Source organism: Rhipicephalus sanguineus, chromosome 9 (genome assembly GCF_013339695.2).
Source record: "Rhipicephalus sanguineus isolate Rsan-2018 chromosome 9, BIME_Rsan_1.4, whole genome shotgun sequence".
Classification (NCBI taxonomy): Eukaryota; Metazoa; Arthropoda; class Arachnida; order Ixodida; family Ixodidae; genus Rhipicephalus; species Rhipicephalus sanguineus.
In genome coordinates, this window is record NC_051184.2 from 13,486,823 (window position 1) to 13,510,615 (window position 23,793).

Sequence of the window (23,793 nt, forward strand, 5' to 3'; positions counted from 1 at the left end):
TAAGTGGCACCATCCTACAACAAAAAGCAAAGGATTTTGCTTGCATCCTGGGCCACGACGACTTCAAAGCTAGCAACGGCTGGCTGCAAGGATTTAAGAGACGAAACGGAGTCGTCGGGAAGATTATTATCAGTGAGTCGGCCTCTGCCGACAGCGATACTTGTGCATCGTGGGTGGCTGAGGAGTTGCCTTGTGTTTTGAGATGCTACGAGGCAGCTGACGTTTATAACGCTGATGAAACGGCTTTGTTTTATCAAATGCTGCCTAATCGCACGCTTACGCTTAAAGGAGAAGACTGCCACGGAGGCAAGCAAAGCAAACTCCGCGTGACGGTTTTGCTTTGCACCAACAGCGATGGCAGTGACAAACAGGTCCCGTTGGTATCGGGTAAAGCGTCTGGCCCAGATGCTTCAAGAGAACGAAGTGAATTCCGGTGAAGTATGTGGCCAATTCAAAGGCATGGATGTCACGGGCGACCTTTTCCAATTGGTTGAAAGACTTCAACAAAGACATCAAGCGACAAGGCCGTCAAATCTGTTTGCTCCTGGACAATTGCTCTGCGCACCATGTTGACGGCCTTCGGCTCTCAAACAGAGTTCACATGTTTTCCTCCCAATTGCACATCCCCAATACAGCCACTGGACAAGGGAATAATCAACAGCTTCAAGTGCTGCTACCGCCGTCGTGTGATAGAAAAGATTCTTCTGGACATCTGTTTTGAACGGCAAACAAAGATCAACATCTATCAAGCCGTTGAGATGATTGCCGCGTCGTGGCAAGAAGTTGCAGCTCAGACAGTTTCAAATTGCTTCGCCAAGACCCAAATAAAGGTCGTTGAAAATGGAATCTGCGATGACGGAGAGGAGCCTGTGAATCCAGTGGATGTAACCGAATCGTGGGATGCGCTATGTGCGAACGGGGAGTGCCTGACGATGTTGAACTTGGTGTATTTTTGTTTGCTGACAACGGCGCTGTATGTACTGAAGAAATGTCAGATGCCGCGCTTGTTGAAATGGTGCAAGATCGCGGTCACGACGAAGGTGCATCAGAGAAAGATCCACTGTTTGCCGCTCCTACCGCGGAGGAAGTGATGGACGCATTGGGACGTCTTAGGTTGTGCCGCCGGCGTGCAAGATGATGAAGCTATATTTCATGAATTAACTTTCTTGGAGCGCCGCTTGATGTCATCATATATGAAGAAAACACAAGCCGAAATCACGGAGTCTTTTTTTCTTCTGAATAAATGTGAGAGGTGAGGTCTTCTGAAGTGATGTCCATCTCAATTTGGTTTTGTTTTGCATGATACTTGCCGATTTTCATGTGAAACTGCATGTAACGAAAACGAAATATTGAAGACATTCGTCAATTTTGTTACATCCAGGTTCAACTGTATTATTATATACAAAGTGAATGTTTTTGTGGATCCAGTGGCTTAGAAGCACTAGAAATGAATGGAAGAATGTGCAAAACATTTACTTCCACATTATATATGGAGAGACAGTAAGAGACCTTGTGCGTGCACCCCCCACCCCTATTTGTGAACTAGTTTATACTGCACTGTTGAAGTGTACACATTAGCTCATATTTGTACGACGAAGAGACGCAGGCAGCTCTCAAGGCTAATTGTTGTACATGGTAATGATGGCTGTATCATAATCGAGACAACAGGTGCAGTGAATAGAAGACAGGACTGAAACGTAGGTAAAACACTGATATTTTGACACAAAGCATGTCCACTATCTATCCTTCTGTAAGACAGCAGGTGATGTGGTGTCCATTGCCTAAATGGTTTCTTCATAGATGGCTGCAACAAACAAAAAGTGAATTTGAATTCCAAAACATTGAAATGTGTCCACCATATGCACAATATCTATGCTCAGAAAAGAAAATCCCTGGAACAAACTGCAAAGTCTCATTTCATCTTTATCAAATTAACTCACCAAAAAAGAAAAAGTTGCCAAAAACATCATGTTGTGCAAACTCTCAGAGATGCCTTGGTACAATACACTTCTATTATTTTGCCTGCAGTTTACTTAATTTTATTTTATTATTTGTTTATTCATTCAGGTACCCTAAGGGTCCATTAGGGCCAGGGCTGGGCAAAGATACTTTGAAATTGTATCGCGATACGATACAAGATACTCAGGCAAAAAGTATTGGAGATACAGATACAAGATACTGCCGCAAAAATTGTATCCGTTACGATACTTGCCAATTGTATCTTAAGATAGTTCGATACATTCTCAAATTTGTTATTATAAATCCATATAATGTAGCAGCAAGCGCCTATGCACGAAACTGTCTTCTTCAAAATTTCCTAACTGTGACCTATTTTGTTTCACTTGAATGAAATGTCTGTCAGCATCTCAAAAGTTTTGCCCTTCTTGCTCAAAGTACATTAGTTTCCTTCCAAAATAACTTATTGGGGTTTGTTTTAGTTTCTTCACAGGTCAACTCTTTGTACACTTCACTGACAGCGGTACTTGCTTTGCACAGCTTGCCGACCATCTAGTAGGTTGCCATATAATCACAATAACTTCCATAAGAAGCCTTCTTACGACGGCGCAAATACCGGTGTGGACTTTTACCTTGTCCGTAAAAGAGAGCTTGCACAATACCGTATACCCGGACAGGTGTACAGCAGCAACAACGCTGGTAGCGACATTTTTATTCTTAGTTTTTTTTTTTGTGGGGGGGGGGGGACGCATGGTGTATACTATGGGTTTGAGCCATTTCGCTAGCGGCCCGGCCCGCACACGTGGACGTCTTCGTCTCATTTGTTTTTATTTTCTAAATAAGATGTTCGTGAGCTGCAGAGACATGAGTGGTCTCAAGCATTCCTTTCGTGAGGAACATGTGGTCACCATGTGCTAAAACATAACCGTGGAACAAAAACTCTATATTTCAGAATCCGCGTCCAGATATCAGTCATTCTGAACATCGTTATCGATGTTTCTCGAATCCTGACTGCAAATCGCCTTGAGAAATGACCTATATATGAGATATGGGAAAGGCTTCATTTCAAACGTCATTTTGTTCAAACTCTCTCCCACCACCTTCACTCTGTCCCGGCCCTTGCAACTAGAATTCGCGACTGCGGCCCGCTGGCTATAAGCTCCGTTTGAGACCCCTGGTGTATACGTAGGTGACGTAAAACTGCAATGAATTGTCATATTCTACTTATATGCTGGCGTAAAGGATTCTTTGTTGATATACTCACTAGCGTGCAACCTTTTTTGGAATTATTCTTCAACGAGAGAACATGTGCAACACAGAAACGTCTCAGACGTATTGTATAGTTCCATAAAGTGTCGCAGCACACCCCCGCTATTCGCGCTATTGCCACTTATAGCTCCCATTACGTGGCGATTAGTAATGCGAAAAATATAAGAAAGCCTGAAACAGGAAAACAAATATAAGTAAAATGGAGAGGTGGTTGTGTATCAAACATTCACATTGAATGAGTACAGAAACACAATACAGACGGCGCCCTTAAAAGCTATGAGCATGAAGTATTGTCAACTTACTTCTTGAGACAATAGAAAATTCAGTGCCTATGGAAAATTGCCTGAAACGGCTCGTTGGGACGCTCATGAGCAAAACAGAGCATTCAGTAAAAGTTTCTCGAATCCCCTTCCTAACATCTTTAAGATGGCTCCTAATAATTTCCATTATTATAACGCAAACTCAATTTCGCTATTTTCCTAAGCGGTCAGCAGAATGTTTTGTACTGTTTACTCAAGGTACGCCCGCATAATTATATATTTGTGTTCAAAATCGCCTTGGCAACGTGTAAACGTGTACACAGTAGTGGAAATAAAGTAGACAGAAGAATAAAGCAGAGATCTTATTTTGGGAGCGCGTTACAAAGACATACTGCAGTGACCAGACTGGAAAAACAGTGCAGAGACTTAGGTAATGTAAGGGATGAAAATGACAGCTCAGAAAGCACTAGTGCTAATAATCAAATTATGATTTTATAAATTGTTTGAATAAATGTAGCAAAAAGTGAAAGATACGGTACGCCAAGATATTTTCTGTTAGGTAAACGCTTGCTCTTTTAGATCTAGCATCAGTACCAGTGGTGCTAACGTTGTTAGATTCGTATTTGCATATAAGTTAATTCATGGCATGCAAGTCAAACTTACATGCACGAGATCCTTCAAATCGCTGATGTGTAAAATCCACGCGCCGCAAAGGAACCCCATTCTTGCACGCATCACATTTCGTTACGGAGCAAGACGCAAGAGAATCTTCAATAACGGCACTGTAGCAGCATCAGAATTTGCACGATAGACGCGGCGCAGGACAGTGGCTAAGAGCAAGTGTCGCGGCATTGGCGCAACTAAAAAGAAAAGAAATCGAGCAAACAAAAGGTACGTGGGCTGGGTGTACACGTCCGCGCGCTTGTCTTCCTCATCTTCTGCCCTCACTGGGGTACTCTGGCGGAAAAATAAAATTGCGTCACTGCCCTAAGACTTATTCAGATGGCTTAGTGAGACCAGTACCAGCTTGAGAAGCGGAGCTTGGCCAGCGATTATTGTTTCGCACGGTTGTGTTGCGATAGAAGTATCTTGTATCTTAAGATGCACGATACATTATCGAATGTATCGGAAATACAGATACAGATACTCGTCTTTCGAGGAGTATCGCGATACAGATACAAGATACCCATAGAGTATCTAAGATAGTATCTAAGATACATGTATCTTCGATACTGCCCAGCACTGATTAGGGCCATTATATAGGGGGGGGGGGGACAAACCAAAACAATTTTCACAGACAAAAGGTAACTTCATGTGGTGAATACAGGACTACGGCAGAGCGATTTGAGTCTCCTAAGAGTGTACAACTAACAAGACAAAAGTTGAAATAATTGCTCTAGGAGAGCAAATTTGTTACTGAAAGTGTCAGGATTCCAGATAGTTTAGCAACGCTGAATGAAACAATGAAGACTGTTATTGTGGCAATTTCTGAGGCTAAATCATTTCATTCTTTTACTGACAAAGTTAAAGGCGAATTCTTGGACTTTTCCCTCCTGGCTAGAAGATAGGTTTGATTATGTAGGCATGATCAATGCAATTCGGAGTATGCGATGCCAGTAAAATATGCGACGGGGCAGATGATGTGTTGCTGTGACAGAGCATGTAGAAAGAAAGATAATTTAGGAAATTTGCTGAGCATTGTGAGTGGCAGCATGTCAAGCGTTTCTTTCAAAGATAGAACGCTTTGAAATTGCGGGTAGGATGATAAGATGAATCTTGCAGCTTTATTTTGAACGGCTTCAAGTAAATTGGTGAGGGTGATCCAGTGGGGATACCACATGCACAAAAATGGAAAGTTGGCAAGTTGGTTCGGGTTTATTTTGAAACAGCGCAAAAGAGAGAACATACAGAAGAAGACCGAACAGCACAAGCAATGACCGACAATCAGCGCTCGTGTTGTTCTTCTGTGGCTTTTGACTTTTGCGCTGTTTCAAAATGCCAAATGACTGATGCATATTCCAGGGAAGGACACCCCAGGAAATTTTGTGCTTGAAGCCTGGTGTCGTTGTTGACCAGACATAAGCGTCACTTGAGAAAGCCAAGTTTATTTTGTGCTTTAGATGTAATATATCCTATATGATCAGTCCATGTTTAACTAGAACTTATAAAGACGCCGAGATATTTAACTGATGTTACCGTGTCTACTATGTTATCATTTAGTATTTAAGTATAAGGTTGTGAGATAAGGACAGAATTAGAACTGTGCGAATAGCAAAATTTTGAATGCGAAGCGAATTCAAATAATAAAGTTGGAGTGCGAATCAAATCAAATAATTTTCTAATATTTCTAGAATATTTTTCTAATACTTCAAAGCGAAATTATAGACAAAAAATTGCAGAGGGTCCCAAGCATATTCTAAATTACGTTCTAAAAAATTATAGCTCTGCAATGATGCAACCGGACGCCGTCATTTTGGGCTCGTTGGAAATAGCATTTCTCCTTCTTCAAATTTCCCGCTTCAGCTAAGTCCTCCATTCAGAAACAAGCATACAAAAAGCAAATGTTTAAAGTTCGTTTCGAGTTCTCCCATTGGCTGCGTCCGCAATGTTGCTGCAGTACACCTCGCCATTGGTCTGATGCTCGCTCTGGGAGGGCGTCGTCTGCTGCTTGCACGTCACGAGGTCACGATTGTCGACAATCATGCTACTTAGTGATGTGTTCGTTCGTTCTGTGTTCACGGGTCGACGGTCACTTAGAATATAATTACATTTTAGTTTGGCAGCTGCAAGTGGAACCTCAATTATCAAATTACGATAGTGCGCTGCGCTCGACGCGAACCTCGCAGACACGAGTCTCTGACCAACTCGTGGAACCCGCGGCTAGAGGTTCTGCTTGTCAGCACTTCAGACCTCGTGACGAAGACCATCGCTGGACGACTCTTTGTACTCGCAATCGAGCATGACGTACTCTGAAACATCAGGCACCGCAGCCACGCACACCGCGACCAAGCTTACTGCACGAAATCGTGGCTAGGCCTAACTCACGCTAATTGCGGTTTTTTCGCAAAAGTGAAAATGCTGCAATGTGCTTCATCGCACGCAACGAATCACATTGCCCGCTGGCTCCTCGGAATCGTGGATGGGCACTTTGCACATCGGCAGCGGACCCCCCGGCCAAGCTCGTTGCACAGCGACCACTCGTAGCACCGGGAGAAGCGGCTAGCAGCTTCGCACATCGGCGCCCCAAAACGCAAGACCAAGCATGCTGCACGCCGATTTATCATAGTTATATTTATTTTCTGTTATTATAAACCGTTATATTTATTTTTCCGGAGGTTCGAATAGTTCGAATAGTAAAATTCTGGTGCGAATCGAATTGAATAGCAAACAATATTTGAAAAATATTCGAAAGTTCGAATATTCACACACCCCTAGACAAAAGTGAACATCAGGTGTTTGGTCTTTATTATATTAATTTGCATCTGCCATTTGCAGCACCATTCTGCTGGTCTATTAAGGTCACATTGCAGAGTTATGACATATTGTTAGGATTAGCGATTTCTCTGTAATACAATCACTGGCAAAATGGCAAACTGTTGAATTAACATTTAATGCAATGGCATTTATTAAAAATAAAGCAGACATATTACTGAACCTCGAGATAACTCAATCTTGACCGAAAGCCTCAACTAGTGCCCATATTTTTACAGGACTGGTCTTCCCTTATTTTCCCACCTTAATCTCAGGATCAACTGGGTCTTTCCAGTTGATCCTGAGATTAGTCTTTGCAAAACAATTTGAACACATGACCGGTCATCTTACATCTGCCTGACTGCAAAGATGACCACAGCGGTGCTTCCAATACCAGCAGTATTTGTCTTAATAATTGTTAGGCTTTAACATCCCACAGGCATGGTATGATTATGAGGGATGCCGTAGTGGAGGGCTCCGGTAATTTCGACCACCCGGGGACCACCTGGTGCACCAAAACCTAAGTACACGAGCCTTAGGCATTTTTGTCTCCATCGAAAATGCGGCCGCGGCGGCCGAGATTTGATCCCGCAACCTTCGGTTCGGCAGTCTAGCACCATAACCACCAGGACACCGTGGTGGGTAGCAGCATTTGTCTTAGTGATGTTTCAGGTACAGTACATATGTCAATCGTCATCAATTGTTTGGTAGGCCTGATATGTGTACTATTTACTTTTGAAATGAGAAATAAAGACTATTATTATTATTATCATCATCACCCATTAAAACAAGACACCTGTTTTTGACCTAACCAAGGACGATTTCATTGTGAAAGTGGAAGCTCACAATTACTGGAGCATTTAACCGATAATGTGTGCCTCTTTTTTCACAAGGAAAGCTGTCTGAAAATTGCTGTTGTGGTCTAATAAAAAAAATAACCTATTGTCATCAAAGCAAGCAGGGACAGTGTCTTTGCCATCACACGATAGTGACTGTGGATACCAACCACAGCCTCGTATATAAAATTTCGTGCCTGCCCGATTGTCAGTAGAAATGCCACTTGCGCGGGGCGAAAGTTGGCATACTGAGGGTAACTGCAAGCCTCACCAGGTGTTAAGCAACTGTGCTGCGGAGTTGTCACAGCCGCAGACAATAAGAGCAGTCTCCACAAAGGTTTTGAGTGACTTTCCATCTGCTAGGAGATTTTTTATTTTTAAAAGAAATTTCAAATTGGAGATGTCATCATTAGAGACCGGATTTTAGGCAAATGCCTATTCGTTCCTTGCACTCCTATTGCGCCGCTTTGATATATGAGCATGAATTAGAGGCTAAGAAGGACTATTATACTAGTGTTTTTATAGTGCCTATAAATGCCTATTTTCGAAATTGGCACTTATATGAACACTATTTAGCCTCAAGTTTCGCTCCCGGGCGCAGTTTGAGACCACTATTCATGTTACCCCGCAACATTGACTGTTCGGAACTATGGGGTTCAACCTAGTCTAGTTCAACCAACTCCCGGAAACAACTGCTAGCAGCAGTGAAGTGTGACACGCTGGCAAGCATTCGCCGCCACACTGACATGGTGCGAGCGGTTGACGAATGCTAGGCCGCGGAGAGCCGTCAGTGGAAAGGAGAGTGAAGCGCAAAAAAAGAAGGAAAAATGGGATGTGCATGAGGCTTTTGTTTTATTTGCAACTTACTTTGTCAGGTGTTCACTGCAGTAGCGTCGGCAGGAATTTTTTTGGAGGGGGAAGGGGGTTCAACCATACATGTATGTTGTTCATCATGCATGCATTTATATGTGTGTGTGTATATATACACATGCAAAACTGAAAAGTTTAGGGGGAGGGGGTGAAACCCCGAAGTCTCCCTCCTCCCCTACCCCCAGGGCTACGCCAGTGGTTCACTGCCAGGGGCATTTGACTCGGCCAATAGGAGGAATCCTTTCCTTCTGGTCTTTTAGTGATCTGGCTATCTGCTCCTGCTCTGTCCTTCTCAGTCATGCTGAAAAGACACCCAGGAGTGTGTTGATTCGACAGTGGACACTTGACTCACCGTGCAGAACACGGGAAAGACCGCGTTCTGGGAACCGTGTGAGATAAAGCACAATTGCACGACTATGTTCTACTGTTGGCGCCGTTGTGCCCTCTTAAGCAATAACATTTTTGTTTTTCTTTCATAGATAAAGGTCGCGCACGTCTTCGTTTGAAATTATTTGCATTTATGTGAAAATTTATCGTACCTATATTTACGATTTTGGAGGCCTAAAATGTTGCTTTGCATGCCTATTTTTGCCGCCTTAAACAAACTTTTTTTAATGCCTAAAAACCAAACCTCTAGTCATCATGAAAGTCTCAAACAGCCAACATGGTTGGAAGACATGCCGTGGCATAACAATGGGACATTTGTCTATCAAGCCTGCTTATTGCAGTTTCCAGTGCATGAGTTCATAAGAGTTCTTAGCTAGGATCGTTGGTTCGCATACATTACAGCGGAACAACGCAAATGATGGGACAGAGCACACAAGCTGATAGTCAGCGCCCTGTTCTGTGTGTTCTTCAACTGTCCCATTGTTCATGCTGTTTCGCTGTAATGTACAAGTTCATTTTCAGTACAGGTTGAAAAATTCTGAGAACCACTGTTCCATGGTAGAAGAAAAGAGAGGATACTGCAAGAAATGGGTTATCAGTTGCTTTAAATGTGAACAGACCTTCTTCGTCTTCACACTCCATAGCACTTGTTTGCTGCTTCCTAGAAAGAAAAAAAAAAACTATTACTGAGTAGAGGTCCTGAGTGCACACTGGCTTGAATAACAGTAGTTGCATCTGCTGGGACGAATGTAGCGCGACACAGACAAGAAGGAAGGGAATTTTCGAGGGCTGGTTTCTTTGATTGACACAACCTTAACAGAAGCCAGCAGATAATGAAGCCGAGGAACGTATAGGGAGGAACATTAAATGTACTGTTTGTAAGTGTACTGAAGAAAGTAAAGTGGACGAAAAGACAACTTGCCGCTGGCAGGGACAGAACCTGCGACCTTTGGATCACAAAGTATCAATTATTGTTCAGAAGCATGAGCAGCCTCATCTACTGACATTTAAAATAATTAGTGACGAAATCTCACTTACTAGCTTTCTTTTTTGTTACAGGCTAGAAGTTTGGAGTTGCATAATTTGTGCATTACAATACAAATTCATGCTTTTTAGACAACTCGCATGCTGTGGCTTGCTTGCTATACAAGCACGCCAAACCATGCTACTGTACAAGCAAAAACCTTTAAGCTATACTGGCTGCACTAAATTGACTATGTTGGGCTCTGCATTCTCACTAATTGTGCCTTTCATATGTTCGTGCTTCTTGCTGTATGTGCACTTTTTGCTTATTATTCTCCGCACACAAAACTGCAGAATTTGCTTCCATGGCTGGCAGATAGATATCGCACACAAAATTCCAACCTTGCTACCGTGGCACCGCTTGATTAAATCGAAGAATTGAAAAAGAAGAAAACACAAACAAGTGTTCACAAACGTGGGCGACAGGGGGGCGCTGGCATTCAAGTTGGGGTCTGGGAACAAGAATATAGTCGCACAAGTTGCTTACTATTGTGCTGTACATCAAAAAGTTATCGAAAAGGTAACAACAGCCATTAATAGGAATCTTAACATTCATTTCATTATGCTTTAAGTTTTCAATTTTGTTATTTTTTGCCAAGAACCTGTCGTCAAAATTATGCAATGCACTCGCATGAGTTTGGCAAATGCAGTCTATGGGCGGATGCCATTATCTGTCAATGTCACTCACTATGCCCATGTAGAAGCAACAAAAATGGCGTTAACACCTAATCACATTCGCTGCGAATGACAGTACATTTGCTGTGTGTGGCAAGGATACCAAAATGGCGAGACAAGCAGGACTTTCAGTAGTGCATTCATGTATTGTTTCTTTATCTGGAATCATGTTATTTTTTTTTTGCATATTCCAGGTCTTATCCAATTTTAATTAATGAGACAATCTTGGCGAGTGTACCACATAGCATCCATGAAAACTTTGTAAAATTGAATAATTACAACTATTTCCAGTGTTTCTTTCTTTACTTTTTGAATGTTTAACATTTATTTTTCAGCAGCATGTTTGCTGAACTCGTACTGCAGTCTCAATATATATTCGTATTTATTTTTATTTATTTATTTATTTCAATATACTGCAGGCCAACTTAGCCCAAGCAGGAGGGGCAGTACACATAAAAAAATAAAATACAAGGACAGCTTAATACACGCAATGGTGCAATCAAGAACTGATACAGTACAATAAGGGTTGAACAACAACAATAATTTATAATGCTCATATATAGTGAAATGAAACAACATCAGCACGAAGAACACGTCCAAGTCTAACAAAAAATATGCTCTTCCAGAGACTGAATGAAATTTGGCGACATAATTACTGAATCTGAAAGGCTATTCCAGTCTGCTATAGTTCTGGGAAAAAAACTATTTTTAAATGCTTTAGTTTTAGCGAAAATTGGTTGCAATGAATGAGGTCTAGTGTGTCTTGTTTGTCGAGTTGTAACAGGACGAAGGTACGGCAAATCATTTATATTCAAGTTACCAGCCATTATATTACACAGAAATTTTATGTGATGAAACTTCCTACTGGAATGTAAAGAAAATATTTTGTTTTTGGTCATGAGTGTAATAGGGGAATCTTTTCGCTTATATTTATTAAGAATAAATCTAGTGGCCTTGCGCTGAATCATTTCAAGCTTATTAGTGTCTTTTAACGTATGTGGGTCGCAAATTTGTGAAGCATATTCTAATTTCGACCACACATAAGTGTTCACAACGAGCAAGCGCACTTGAGGAGCATGACGTAGCCTTCTACACAAGAAGCCCAACTTCTTAAATGCCTTCGTGCATATTTCTGATATATGTTTAGTCCATGTTAATTTGTCAGTAAAAGTGACTCCAAGGTACTTTCAACAGCTTGACTGGGAACGCTGCTGGAGCGGTACTCAAATATTGTTGAGGCCTTTTTTCTAGTGATTCTTAAACTGTTTTCTACACATTTAGCTGCATATCCCAAGAGTGACATCAAGGACTTATCAACTGTTCGTTGGAGCAAATCTTGGTCACTAGTAGAAGTTATTTCTTTAAAGATAATACAGTCCAGGCCTTAAGTTGGCAGCATCTGCTAGCTCTTTGGCTTTGCTCTCTGCACTGGCCAGGCCAGCATGCTGTGTGTGCCTTCCCACCTTGTACATTCAAATAAGTCGTACGAAGAAGTATTGCTTGGTCAGGTTTTGGTTTTGCACCTCATTTAAAATTATTCTTTAATTTGCTGAGTATTCCTACTGGGGCGAAAACAGCGTGTAGAGACGAGTACGAACAGACACCTCTCTTCGTATTGGTTTTTTGTTGATACGTGCTATTTATTTTCGTGGCGTATGAGCAATAAACTTCAGTTGTTAGTCAGCGCCTGTGTCTTTTCTTGTGTCTGTTCGTACTGGTCTCTACGCGCTGTTTTCGCCCCAGTATGAACAACCAACTAGCTCGAAACGTGTTATTCCAGTTCATGAGTATTCCTACCATCCGACACATGGCAGAATCATCTCAGGAACATAGAATTGTCATTGCCTTGGCATGGTAAAAAAATCACCGGAGTTGGGCCTCTGTTCAGGCCACTTTTTCTCTCGATGATGGGAAGTCTGAACAAGGAAAGTGCGGCACAAAGAAGAGCTCCAAAAGTGCCCAACTTGGAGAATGGATGGCTACAGTAGTGTGCACTGCCTCATTCTGCATTCACGGCTGTAAACATCCGACTCCTCTCAACAGCATTGTGCTACCTGTTTTAATGGAGCTTGATAAGCCACACGTTCTCACTTGATCCAAGACACACAAGCAGCAGGCCCTGAGCTGGTTAAATTAAGCATACAGTTACAGCATGTCTCTTTCGCTTTAATTGATAGCCGTGACATCACTATTGCTTTTCAAAGATGTCAAATCTCCACCCAGATGCATTTATATGCTGACACTACAATGGAAGGCAGCCATGCTGCAAAGGAACAGCTGGTGCAATTAATAAATTCTTATTATGCTGCACACACTTGCCAAACTGAATGTTATAACCAGCAAAAGTATGTCGATGGAATAGGACAAGACTTAAAGCCTGCCGTGGATTTCAACAGGACGACATACTCACCTCAAGCTTGCACATGGGCTCCTGTGTGTCGTCATTATCTGTGAAAAACAAAGTTAACATGCCGCACTATGAGAACCTGGGTGAGAGGCCTCACTTTGCCATGCGAGAAGGTTTTCTGGCCAAGCGTGCAACACTCCTTGGAAAACAAGCCACTATTTAGACGCCGAAAAGGCTGGCACAATGCACAAACAGGCAAGCACAGCACTGTCTCCAAATTGATGGGAAACAGCTGATAGTGGTACTAGCGTTTGGATGAGAACTAGCTGTGAAAGCTTGAGACACATCTGGTGAGTGATTGCAGCAACCCGAAAAGCTGTGTGCTCAGGTGTACATGAGGCATGCCAGTGCACATGCATAGCGGCATGCATTGCTTGCCAATTACCAGGCCCCAAGATATGTAGGCCTGCACCAGTGATGCTGTAAAGCTGCTGCTGCTGCTGCAGTGACATATGTGTCTCATGGTTTACTGTTCCTTGTGAGAATACTCAATCACAAAGCACCCCAGTCTGAAAATTCTAATAAAGCACTGTCGCTAAGAAAAATCATTACAGCGACATTGTTATGAAAACAAAAACATGGGGAGCTCAAATTGTATGCCTAGAGCGACTGCAAGTACAACTTGTTGGAATAAACGGTCAAACTGCACAGTCAAGCGATGAAAGCAAGAAATATCGATGCTCTAGATGCACCCATTCCACGAGCTGTGTGCAATGAAGCTTCAGCAAAGGGCTTTGATGGCAGCCCAGCAAAAGTGTTTGTTGTCACGGCATCATGTGACAGAAGGGGAGGAGGCAAAGCTGACCTAACTTGCCCAACACAGGAAGTCAATTTGGCCAACCAGTGGCAAGAATGGTCAGGACTCCTGTCCAAGCTCGCTTCGGCCGCCTACAAGGGTTCCAGCAAATGGATCGGCAATGGCCTAATGTCGTTCACATTAGATTGACACTATTCATTACAGTAGTTCATTACAAGCACGTACAGTAAAACACCTTCATATAGCGGTAGAATTATACCGTGTGCACCCTGATGCATTCATTCGTCACTGGCAGATTTGCCTGAACTCTCACCAACAGACCCATTGGTCATCGTGAGAGCAAGCGGCATAGCCGTGAAGGACTCTTTCTTTAGTGGTATGGCAAGGCATGCCTCTTGTGTATTGCCCAGGCTTGAAGGCCTCATTGCTTACCCGCCATACCAGGATTGGGCATACACTATAAATTGCACTACTACAGTAAAAGCTCGTTAATTTGAACCCAATCAATTTGGAAAATCAGACAATTCGGACATGTTCTCTGGTACCGGCAAGCATATGTATTGTTTAATGCCATCAAACTCTCGTTAATTTGGTCATAATTGGCTGCAACCTGGTTAATTAGGACGATCCTTAAAGCGCGCCAAGCACAAAGTGCCGCGAAAGTGCGACGCAAAGGAGCGAAAATGGCATTCAAGAACGACCGTAACGGCCGCGAGCCTTCAGAAAGGCGTGGTCATCTTCCGCAACCTTACCACAATCGCGTCGTTGGTGATCCAGGCTTCAGTGGCTGCAGCTAACTTGTTTCATTTTCGATTTTACTTGGCGTACGGGAACTGCGTGGGCGCTATCTATGACCGCGCCAATAGCGACTTGGTCAAAGCTGCAACAAGCAGTAGTTTCATTTTTTCCATGTGCTTTCAGAAGTGCGGAGTCGCCATCCATGATTGTGCATTAGTGCACCAGGTTTATTCCATAGAGTTAGTACAGACTCTAGAGGAAAAGCAGAGCCGGAAGAGCGCTGACCACAAGAACACCGCCATTACCCTACTATTGTCATTGTTGCCTTTGCATTTATTTACAGATTGGCTAACATTAGCGCTATTTAATGTTAGTGATTCTGGTAATATAAATCAAACAAAGGCACTTTGATGAATTAGAAACGTGTGGACACTGTTTAGTGTTCATTTACAAAGGTTCTAGGACTAACACTTGTAAAAAATGATTGTATCGAAAGTGTGAGTTGCCCAGTTCTTTTCTGTATTTTTACTAATTTTTTTCAATGTTGTTGTTTTGCTGACACGGTTGTGATAATCCTAGATATTTATATTGTTTCCCTTCCAATAAAATTTCAGCTGAGAGTCAGCGCTAGTCCTGTTTGCTTCTTCTCTTTCGTCTGTTGTTTCCTGTGCGCGCTGCACTTTACGCATGATTTTAGGAGAGATTCAAGGCTATTTAGGCAATTTACTGTGCGCCTGACTCACAGCGCAGGAGGATGCGTTTGCAGACACTTTTACACTTTTTACTAGATGGCGCCACAATTACTACACAATTTACTAGATGCACAACTGTGCAGATGTACTACACAATTTACTCTATTTACTACACAATTGACTAGATGGCGCCACAAGACACTTTACTAGATGGCGCCACAATATCCACTTGAGTTCCAAGACATGCGCGTCTTCTGACTGAGTTGCGAGTCGTAGTGCGTCGTCGTATGCGCTTTCTGTTGGCACATACTTACAACTCTACTTCACGTTAGCTCACTTTCATTAAAGGGACTGACAACCAATTTTTAGGGCACCTGTTTCTTTAGTGCACTGGAAGAGTAACTGGTAAGAGTGTCTAGCCATGGAATGGTAACGTGGAAAACACCGTGAAACATTTTTAATCAGAATTTTTCTATCTGCGGCGAATATGAAGTCTTATATACACTTGACAACACATGCTGCAAACAGTGAGCGCGAGAGCTGTTCGCATTCAAGTGCGGCGGTTTACTGCACATGCGGGTACTCCGCGCACATGCGCCGCGGCTCTACGTGGGTCACTGGCAGCCGCGAAGGCAGCGCCGCTTCTCATCGTGCAACTCCTTTTACCTCATAGGCAACACACAACAGAGTGGGAATAGACAATAATATACATACTCTAACCTTGAGGACCAATTATGGCGCACATGACAGCATCAGACTACGTACAACAAAGTGACCGTCTTCATAATCCTGCTTCAAGGCTCTTCCACTAGGCTGCGCAACATACCAGTTTTTGTTACTTTTAAGCACGAATTAAAAATATAAATCCTACTCACAACGCCAAAAGGATGCTAGGATCTGTCACTATATTTCACAGTCTCTTCATTTCTACCAGGATCTAATCACACGTTCTGTCCAGTTGTCAGTCCCTCTAATTACAATGAAAACTGAATACGACTGTCAAGTGTAGCACGTGTCACAGGAGCTGGTAACGCTCGCACGGTAGTGTAATGGCGGCAATGGTGATGCCCTTGTGGTCTGAGATTCTAATGCATGGGCCCTATGGGGAGCTTTTCCTCTAGAGTCTGTACTAACTCTATGGTTTATTAAGCAGCAGATGTGGTGCTCAGTAGCTTCGTTTCGACTCTAGACGTAGGTCACACACATGCCTTCAGAACTGCGTAGACGATATATGATCACGTCTTTAGCGACCATGGTTTCGTCCACAGCTCCGTTTTGACTTCGGGAAATGTGCACACAATGTCACTAAACTCAAATTTGTTGGAATCTGTTAGGGAGCTTAAGCTGAGGTCCGCATGATGGCATAAAACTTGCTTGCTACATTGTGATAGACAAACAATCAGTTGCTAGCCATTTTCTCAGCGGAAAAAAATTATCGTCACATGTGCGTGGTGTTGTTTGTTGGTGGTGGTGGTACGTAATAAGGCACGAGTTCAGAGCACATTTCGGCTTAAAGGGACACTAGAGTGAAAAACGACTTACCTCGTATTAGTACACTACTCTTTCACAATACTAAAATCGCCACGCTTGCCGTGAGAAGACGCTTGGCAAGCGAGAAAATGCACAAAAAGAAAATGCTGGTGGCGACACCCCCTTGAAATTCCTGCACCAAACACCGTGATGTCAGACTTTGATGGCATCTACTAAGGCCTACGTAGTTCCTAATTGGTAAAAATGAAGTGTACAGCCCTCTAAGGGGGCCAGAGACTTAACGTACCAAGTTTCAGGAAATTTTGTTGAGCCAATGTTGCCAAAGTACAAAAAATAAACTTTGAAATCATGACATCATGCAATGAGATTTTGGCCTGAAATTTAAAACCTTGATTTTCTCCTCTATTAATAAACCTATGGTGATAACCTTAATGTCACTACAGTTTTCAGAGTACAATTTATCAGTATAAACAGATTCATCTTTTCACTTTAGTGTCCCTTTAAGACACAGGGGCCTTGAGCCACGATCACATTGTGAATGAAGTCGTGAATGACTAAAATTGTGGCTCTTATACAAAATAAGCACTGGATTTATGTATTCACATGAAGAAAATAAAAACGAATCAATGTAACAGACACTTGTTTATTGTTCTCTCGATACTTTCGATAATTTAGCATTCGGTTACTTCGGACATTTTGTCCGGTCCCATTAAATCTGAATTAACGAGCTTTTACTGAACCTACTTCATCACACCATGTGGATGTTCTCTGAGGGTGTGTTCCAATTCTGGCCAGTATCACAGAAAGTCTGCGGTGACAGCTTAGAAGACAGCATCAAGCCCCAGTTGTCCGAGTAATGGAACGCCTCTGCATGATGTGACAGCATATCGTGTGGACACGAGAAGGCTAAGGGAAGCAAGCAGAATTGTTGTATCTTTTCCTTCTTTTGCTTGAAGAACTGAACAGAGCTTACATTGAGCGCATAAGGAAGTGTCTATACTTGCGGGAAATCAACCGTACCAGCGGCGTCCAAGCATTCCACTCAGCCTCCATTTTGTTTGGATAGCCTCCGTCGCATCTTTCTCTCCAGGTGTCTTCCCAAAGCTGTCCATTTTGCCGGCTACATGAGAATTGGGACGAGGCTAAAGGTGGCCGCCGTCCGCTTAGCTGTAGAGTATTGGAACACAGCCGGAGAAGACATCTGGCATGGTATTCTCAAGCGTTGATACTAACAACCGTCACTTTCCCAATATGCCTGGTAACGAATGCGGATGAGGGCGTTCCTCTGCCCGTGTGTGTCCTGTTGAACCAATGCATAAAAGTCATCTTTGATGCCACGCATCATCTACCTTATTATTTTGACATTTGTTGCAGCTCCTTCAATGTAAAAATGAATTGAAAATAAAAACAAAGTCTCATATCTCAGTCACATCCTCTGCACTACTCATGTCCCTCAGAAGTACCAAATGAAGGCAGGTGTTGGGCCAACCAGAGTACATTATTGTGAAACTGTGTTCTTGTACCTCACACAAACTAATGCTGAACAAGTTAACAGCTAACCAACTGCAAACCAGAGTGCCAACCAAGGGTATTTCTCAGCGCCAGCTACAGCATACAGAACCACATTGCCAAGGAAGGATGAAACAGCAGAGCAGGAAAGGAGCTTACAAACTTGACGGATTCAGCATCTACCTCTATGTTCATCAGGTCAGCATAGCCCACTGCAAAGGAAGTGGAAAAAAAAAAACAGCTGTAAGTAGCACTGAAAGCTGGGTCAATCAAACTACGCAGCACACACTAATACAATAATTCATTCGTGTTCAAACAAAGAGTCGCCAGGCACGAAGGGCCACAGAAGGCAGATCTGCCCATGCCGAGGTGACCCAACCTGGAACTCTTGGGTTGCACTGAAACATGCAACAACAGATGGAAACACAAACGGAGAAGAGGGAGAAAAAAAAGGAAAGAACGGCAAACGCCATACGGCATTCATTGTGCGCTTGTCTTGCTTATTAAGGCCCGACGTGTCTGGCGTGAACGTAGAGGCTGAAAAAAATATCACGCAACCACTCTGGCGAGCTATACGAAGCGGACCGTGGCACGATGGACATACATATGGGCATACATAATCTTAACCATAATAATCGATGCAGTCATAACCAAGCATTAGTGATCAGTGAAAGTTGGTGACAATTAGTTAACAAAAGTTAATTGGCAAATTGACTTATGCTAATTAGTGAAAGTTAATAAATGAAAGTTGATTGGATGTTGACATAACGGTGGGCAGCAAAATAGTCACACTGGAAGTATGTTCTGTGTGCGGCTTTAATGCAAAGCAAGGGCTTTCACCTTCGAGTTGTCTTAGCGAATGTGTAAGACCGAATTCTTTTTTTTTTGTGTGTCCCGTACTTCTGTGCAGTTTGATAGAAGACAGTCGTGAGGGCTGCAGCTTCATTGCTGTAAGCTATGGGCCAAGTTTCCACCATCATGCACGAACAGAAATATACGTCAACAGCTAGTGAAAGAACAATAATTGACAGGTAAGAAATAGAAGAGATGGGCAGCCTATGGTGCATCCCTTAGCAACTCGCAGCACATTGCTTGGTGATGTGGGTAATGCTGCAGCTCACTTGCCTTCTCCCCGGTGGTTCCGAACAAGCCACTTGCCCGGAGGGTTGTTCTCAAATCGAAGGACGTACACAGGCTCGCCACAGTGCAGTGGAAGGTCCAGGTTCTTGGTGCCACCACCACTGCAGCTGGTTCGTGCATGACCGGCATCCACAGGCTGCAGCTGCTCCCAGCCACTCGGAAGCTGCACAGGCAGGGGAAGCGCTTGCTAGCGCACTTGCTAAACCAACAGCAATAACACCGATACGTACATGCCATTCCCGACTGGAAAATGCTCGGCATCAAAAAAGTACGCAAAATTAATCCCTATCATTGTTGTTGGACAAGATAAGCCCAAAATGGGTACAGTTCTTTGAGAGTGTATTTGAGAGAGAGGGAAAGAAACGAGAAAAGGAAGACATATGCTTGAGCATGCACCTAACACAGGTGCAACTTTCTTTAGCAATTTCTGCGAAATGAACTGGCAGCAACCTTAATGCCAAACTTTGTTGTTATTAAGAGCTTGGTATAAATACCGCACTGTTGCAACCTTGGGAGCAGCACTTGTGTCTATGCAGTGCACATAACAGTGTAGTTGCAGCGCATGCACTGCCGTTCACAGGTATGCGATGTCCTACCTCAGGCCACAACTGTGTAAGTGCTGTGCAGTCACTCGCATAATGTCGTCCAACAGGAAGCGAGGGTGCACGAACAAAGTATAGTGCGACACATACATAATGGGAGTTTTACAATAGGGGCCCCAAACGTCTTGGGGCCCCAAAGAAATAGTGTCAAGGCCACTGCACATGCGTGAAACCCAAACAGCGTTTGGGTTTTGCGCTGGGGAGTCTACTTCTTGAATTTAGCGAGAGCCCCAAAGCCTGCCCGAAATGCTTTGCCTCAAACAAACCTGATGGCACCCACTGAAGCGGCGGCTCTTGGCCAAGACCAAACTGACCCAATTTCTGAGCAATGGATGACATTATGAATTAAAAAATGCTGGCATAGAATATCGCTTTCTCATATCTCACGCATACAACAGATTGGCCGAAAAATAATCTGTGTTGTTAACAGCAGTTGTCGATTTGAGAGCTTGTAGGCTTAACACAGCTAGGGTGGCTAGAAGTTGGATAGTGACTGCTGATGACTGCATGGATAGTGGTGCAAAATGCAAGAGGTGTGGATGCATTGCAAGAGGTGTGGATGCACACCCCATTTTGAGAGTGTCTCAAAATGGGGTGTGTGGGTGGAGGGAACGCAATAGACTGGAAAGAGAAATATGCGAAGCTTTCCACACCAGGAAGTAGGGCGCTGAATTATGTGTCAGTGAACCTTCGGTGCTGATAACTGATAAAGAATTTCATTACCTTGAGAATCTATAATTTCCATGTAGCACACATGTTAAGGTCCGGTTAAGATAAAGAAAGAGGGGGGTAGGGGTGCGTGCTAGATAGTATGTTGATATGATGGTGCTTTTTGCGCATGCGTGGTGGCGTCCTGGGGAAAACCGTTTTTTTAATAAACTTCAGTTGTAAGTCCAGCGTTGTCCTGTGCGTTTCCTTTCTTGTGCTCGTGTTTGAAATTGCTGGAACCCTTCACCACTCATGAAGTGCTCGTACACACATATAGTGCTTGTGACTGAACAAGCCAGCATGTGATGCACAATGCTGGAATTCCTCACTTTGTAGTATCACGTCTAGTGACCCTAACAGTAGACAAATTGAACTGCAACTGCTCCAGCAGCAGCTGCAATGCATGCTTACCCCAAATGCCTTGCACACGCTATCATGCTGCTGCTTGTCTTTCCTGGGCAGGTTGTCCAGTACCTTCAGTGGAGGTGGTAACGCAGGTGCGCTGTGGAAGCAAACTCCAGATGGTTACGTCATAGAGTTTCTTACAATAATACCTAGAGGGGAATCTGGCGCTAGTGTCTACGCGGGCTCCTTGAACGGCGCTTCAACCACCATGGGAATGATGGAAAGTACAGGCTTCGGATTTGCTTCGGATGGATTACGTTCTTGAGATTCGTGATGCTTGTTTGCAGAGTGTAAAACAAAGCGATATGAAGTTATTTCCAATTAAAACTTGCTTCATTCTTCTGCACGTAAAACTTACTGCAAAAAGTTTGCGCGACCGTGAGATGGAACTGAAACCTGAACAAATTTAACCACCAGGGTATGCATTACTCTGCAGTTGTGTCCCAGATTTGGCTTCACAATATAACAAATTATTTCCTTTACAACACTTAAAACAAACACGCTTGTTTTTCCCTCGAAAGTACGCATTATCTATTTATGGAAATAACAGTACCGTAGTGAGTGAGAAACGCTTAACGTATCGTCTGCTGCGATGCCAGGTGCGTCTGTCCAAGTGGTCTGCATCCAACGCATCTCTCGTTTTGTTGTAAAGTCAAGTCAAAGGAGCGTGACGGTGCGTCTACTTAGCTTTGCCGTCGTTTTGCAGTCGATTTGAAAGAGTTTTGACAAGTAGCGCTTATCGAAAAACATGAACTCTAAGCAATTTCCTGCACTGGCATGGGACGCTACATCTATACGCAGTGGTGAGTGCACGACGCTTTACTAAAACTGTCATATACAACCTGTAAAGCTGCAACGAAACAGCAAATCAAGATATCAAGCGGTCTTCAGCCTCTTTGAACAACAAAGGCACTGCTTGAGTGCTTTGAAAGGCACCCCACTACCCACGCCTCGCGAAGAATGAAACTGAAATTGTAGAAAAAGATCCGTAGACAGCTTGCTAGCGAACGCTATCCATTCCGAAGCCTGTACTTCTCATCATTCCCATGGTGGTTGAACGATCGCAGCGCCAGTTTCCTCTCTAGGTTATTGTATGAAACTCTATGGGTTACGTAAACCTTAAACACAAACTGCTGTTTATCTAGACTGTTCTCCCGTTATGCTAACACAACTGACAAGTAGCCCTAACTAGCTTAATCTATCAATTTTTAACCCATGCTATTTGGTACAAGGTTATTTGGCAAGCTGAAGTTTCTGGCTTTATTATGAGGCACAATGCAGCTGGGAAGGGCCCCATATTAACTTTAACAACCTGGAGTTTTTTAACATGTACCCAAAGCTAAGTGAGTATGTTTTTGCTTCTGTCCCCACTGAAATGCAGCTGCCATCATTGAAGACAGAGCCTGTGCTCTGGTGCTGAGCAGCACAACACCCCAGCCACCACAGCCCATATTTGGAAAGAGATTGCACGTTGGCTATGAACACTCCCAGGTAGTTGGATTATAAGCATCAGTGGCGTACACTCACATCTCCGCTGTTGGCATCTCCTCATAGAGCTCTTCCAGGGTCTGCAACAAAGAAAGTGTGTTTATGAAATATATTCACCGGATCACGGAAATCACATTTTGTAATAGTGTCAACCGTCCTCCAATTGTACCAAACCTAATCATAAGAACCGATCTCATGAGGTGTCCGATATGTGAAATACCTGGTAAGAGGTAACCACACCGCACTCACAATCAACTATTCTTGAAGGGAAGGCAGAAAGCTCTAAAGACAGAAGTCACAGTTTCACCGAAAGGACGAAGCTATGAATGTGATAGTAGCAAATTGGAATAGCAGGTTAAGTAACGCCTTTAACATTCGACCTGGCATAACTCAACAAAACGCTGGCGCAAGGAAACGCGGCCGTTGTAACGCCCTTTGTGCTGTCCATCGCGTCAATGTGCATTGAGAACACAGTAGGTATGAGGCATGTGCTAATCCTGCCAAGAAAAGGCCCTGCTGCTCAAAATATACAGTTTCTGCTGGAGCCATAGAGCCCTCCTTTGCTGTGGGCCTTTGTTTTGTGTGACAAAAGATGCCCAGCGCATTCCCTCTCCACTCGAGCCACGATTGTTGGCTGCCCCCACATGTTTTTACTAGCACACAGAAATATGACGCACGGGACAATGTTATCGCCCTTGGACTTCATAGTGACATGCGTAATTGCTTTGTTTTATCTCACGGGGACCGCCTTTTTCACTTTTTTATGATGCGCTTTAATGTTTGACACAGGCCGGGCTTCAACTTGCACGCTGCTTTGCAAATGACGCTGACTGTTCTACGAACATTGCATGCCTGATGCGTATGTCTGAGTACCTTCTGCATTGTACGCGAGCATCGGCGGCAACACTAGAACGTACTGTGACGCACGTATAAAAGCTGATACGTTTCGCTGCCGATCAGTTTTTTCAGCTACCCACGACTGTACTCACCGCTATCGTTTTGCAGTGTGTTTCACTTGCTTTGATGGCCACAGCTTCACACAATAAACAGTTCGACTATCAACGCTTTGATTTCTGCGTTCTTCTTCATCACGACCATTTGACAATACG

General features: G+C 43.4%; 1 protein-coding gene across 9 annotated transcripts in view; it reads right to left on the reverse strand.

The window, feature by feature from the left end:
• Window positions 1-1,712: 1,712 nt before the first annotated feature.
• Window positions 1,713-23,793, reverse strand: part of LOC119404612 (WAS/WASL-interacting protein family member 3) — a 56,041-nt gene continuing 33,960 nt past the window's right edge. For 4 of the 9 annotated variants that reach the window (XM_049418943.1, XM_049418942.1, XM_049418941.1 and 1 more), the window contains exons 5-9: window positions 22,724-22,764; window positions 21,203-21,293; window positions 19,467-19,644; window positions 18,501-18,553; window positions 13,791-14,042 (exon numbers count right to left, since the gene is read on the reverse strand). In XM_049418943.1, the coding sequence (XP_049274900.1) occupies window positions 13,806-14,042; window positions 18,501-18,553; window positions 19,467-19,644; window positions 21,203-21,293; window positions 22,724-22,764 (600 nt within the window). In that variant the 3' untranslated portion in view covers window positions 13,791-13,805. Of the gene's footprint in view, window positions 1,805-9,669; window positions 9,711-13,157; window positions 13,196-13,790; window positions 14,043-18,500; window positions 18,554-19,466; window positions 19,645-21,202; window positions 21,294-22,723; window positions 22,765-23,793 lie in introns of those variants that run through there. The other 5 variants (XM_037671175.2, XM_037671173.2, XR_005186329.2 and 2 more) reach the window with 5 other exon arrangements.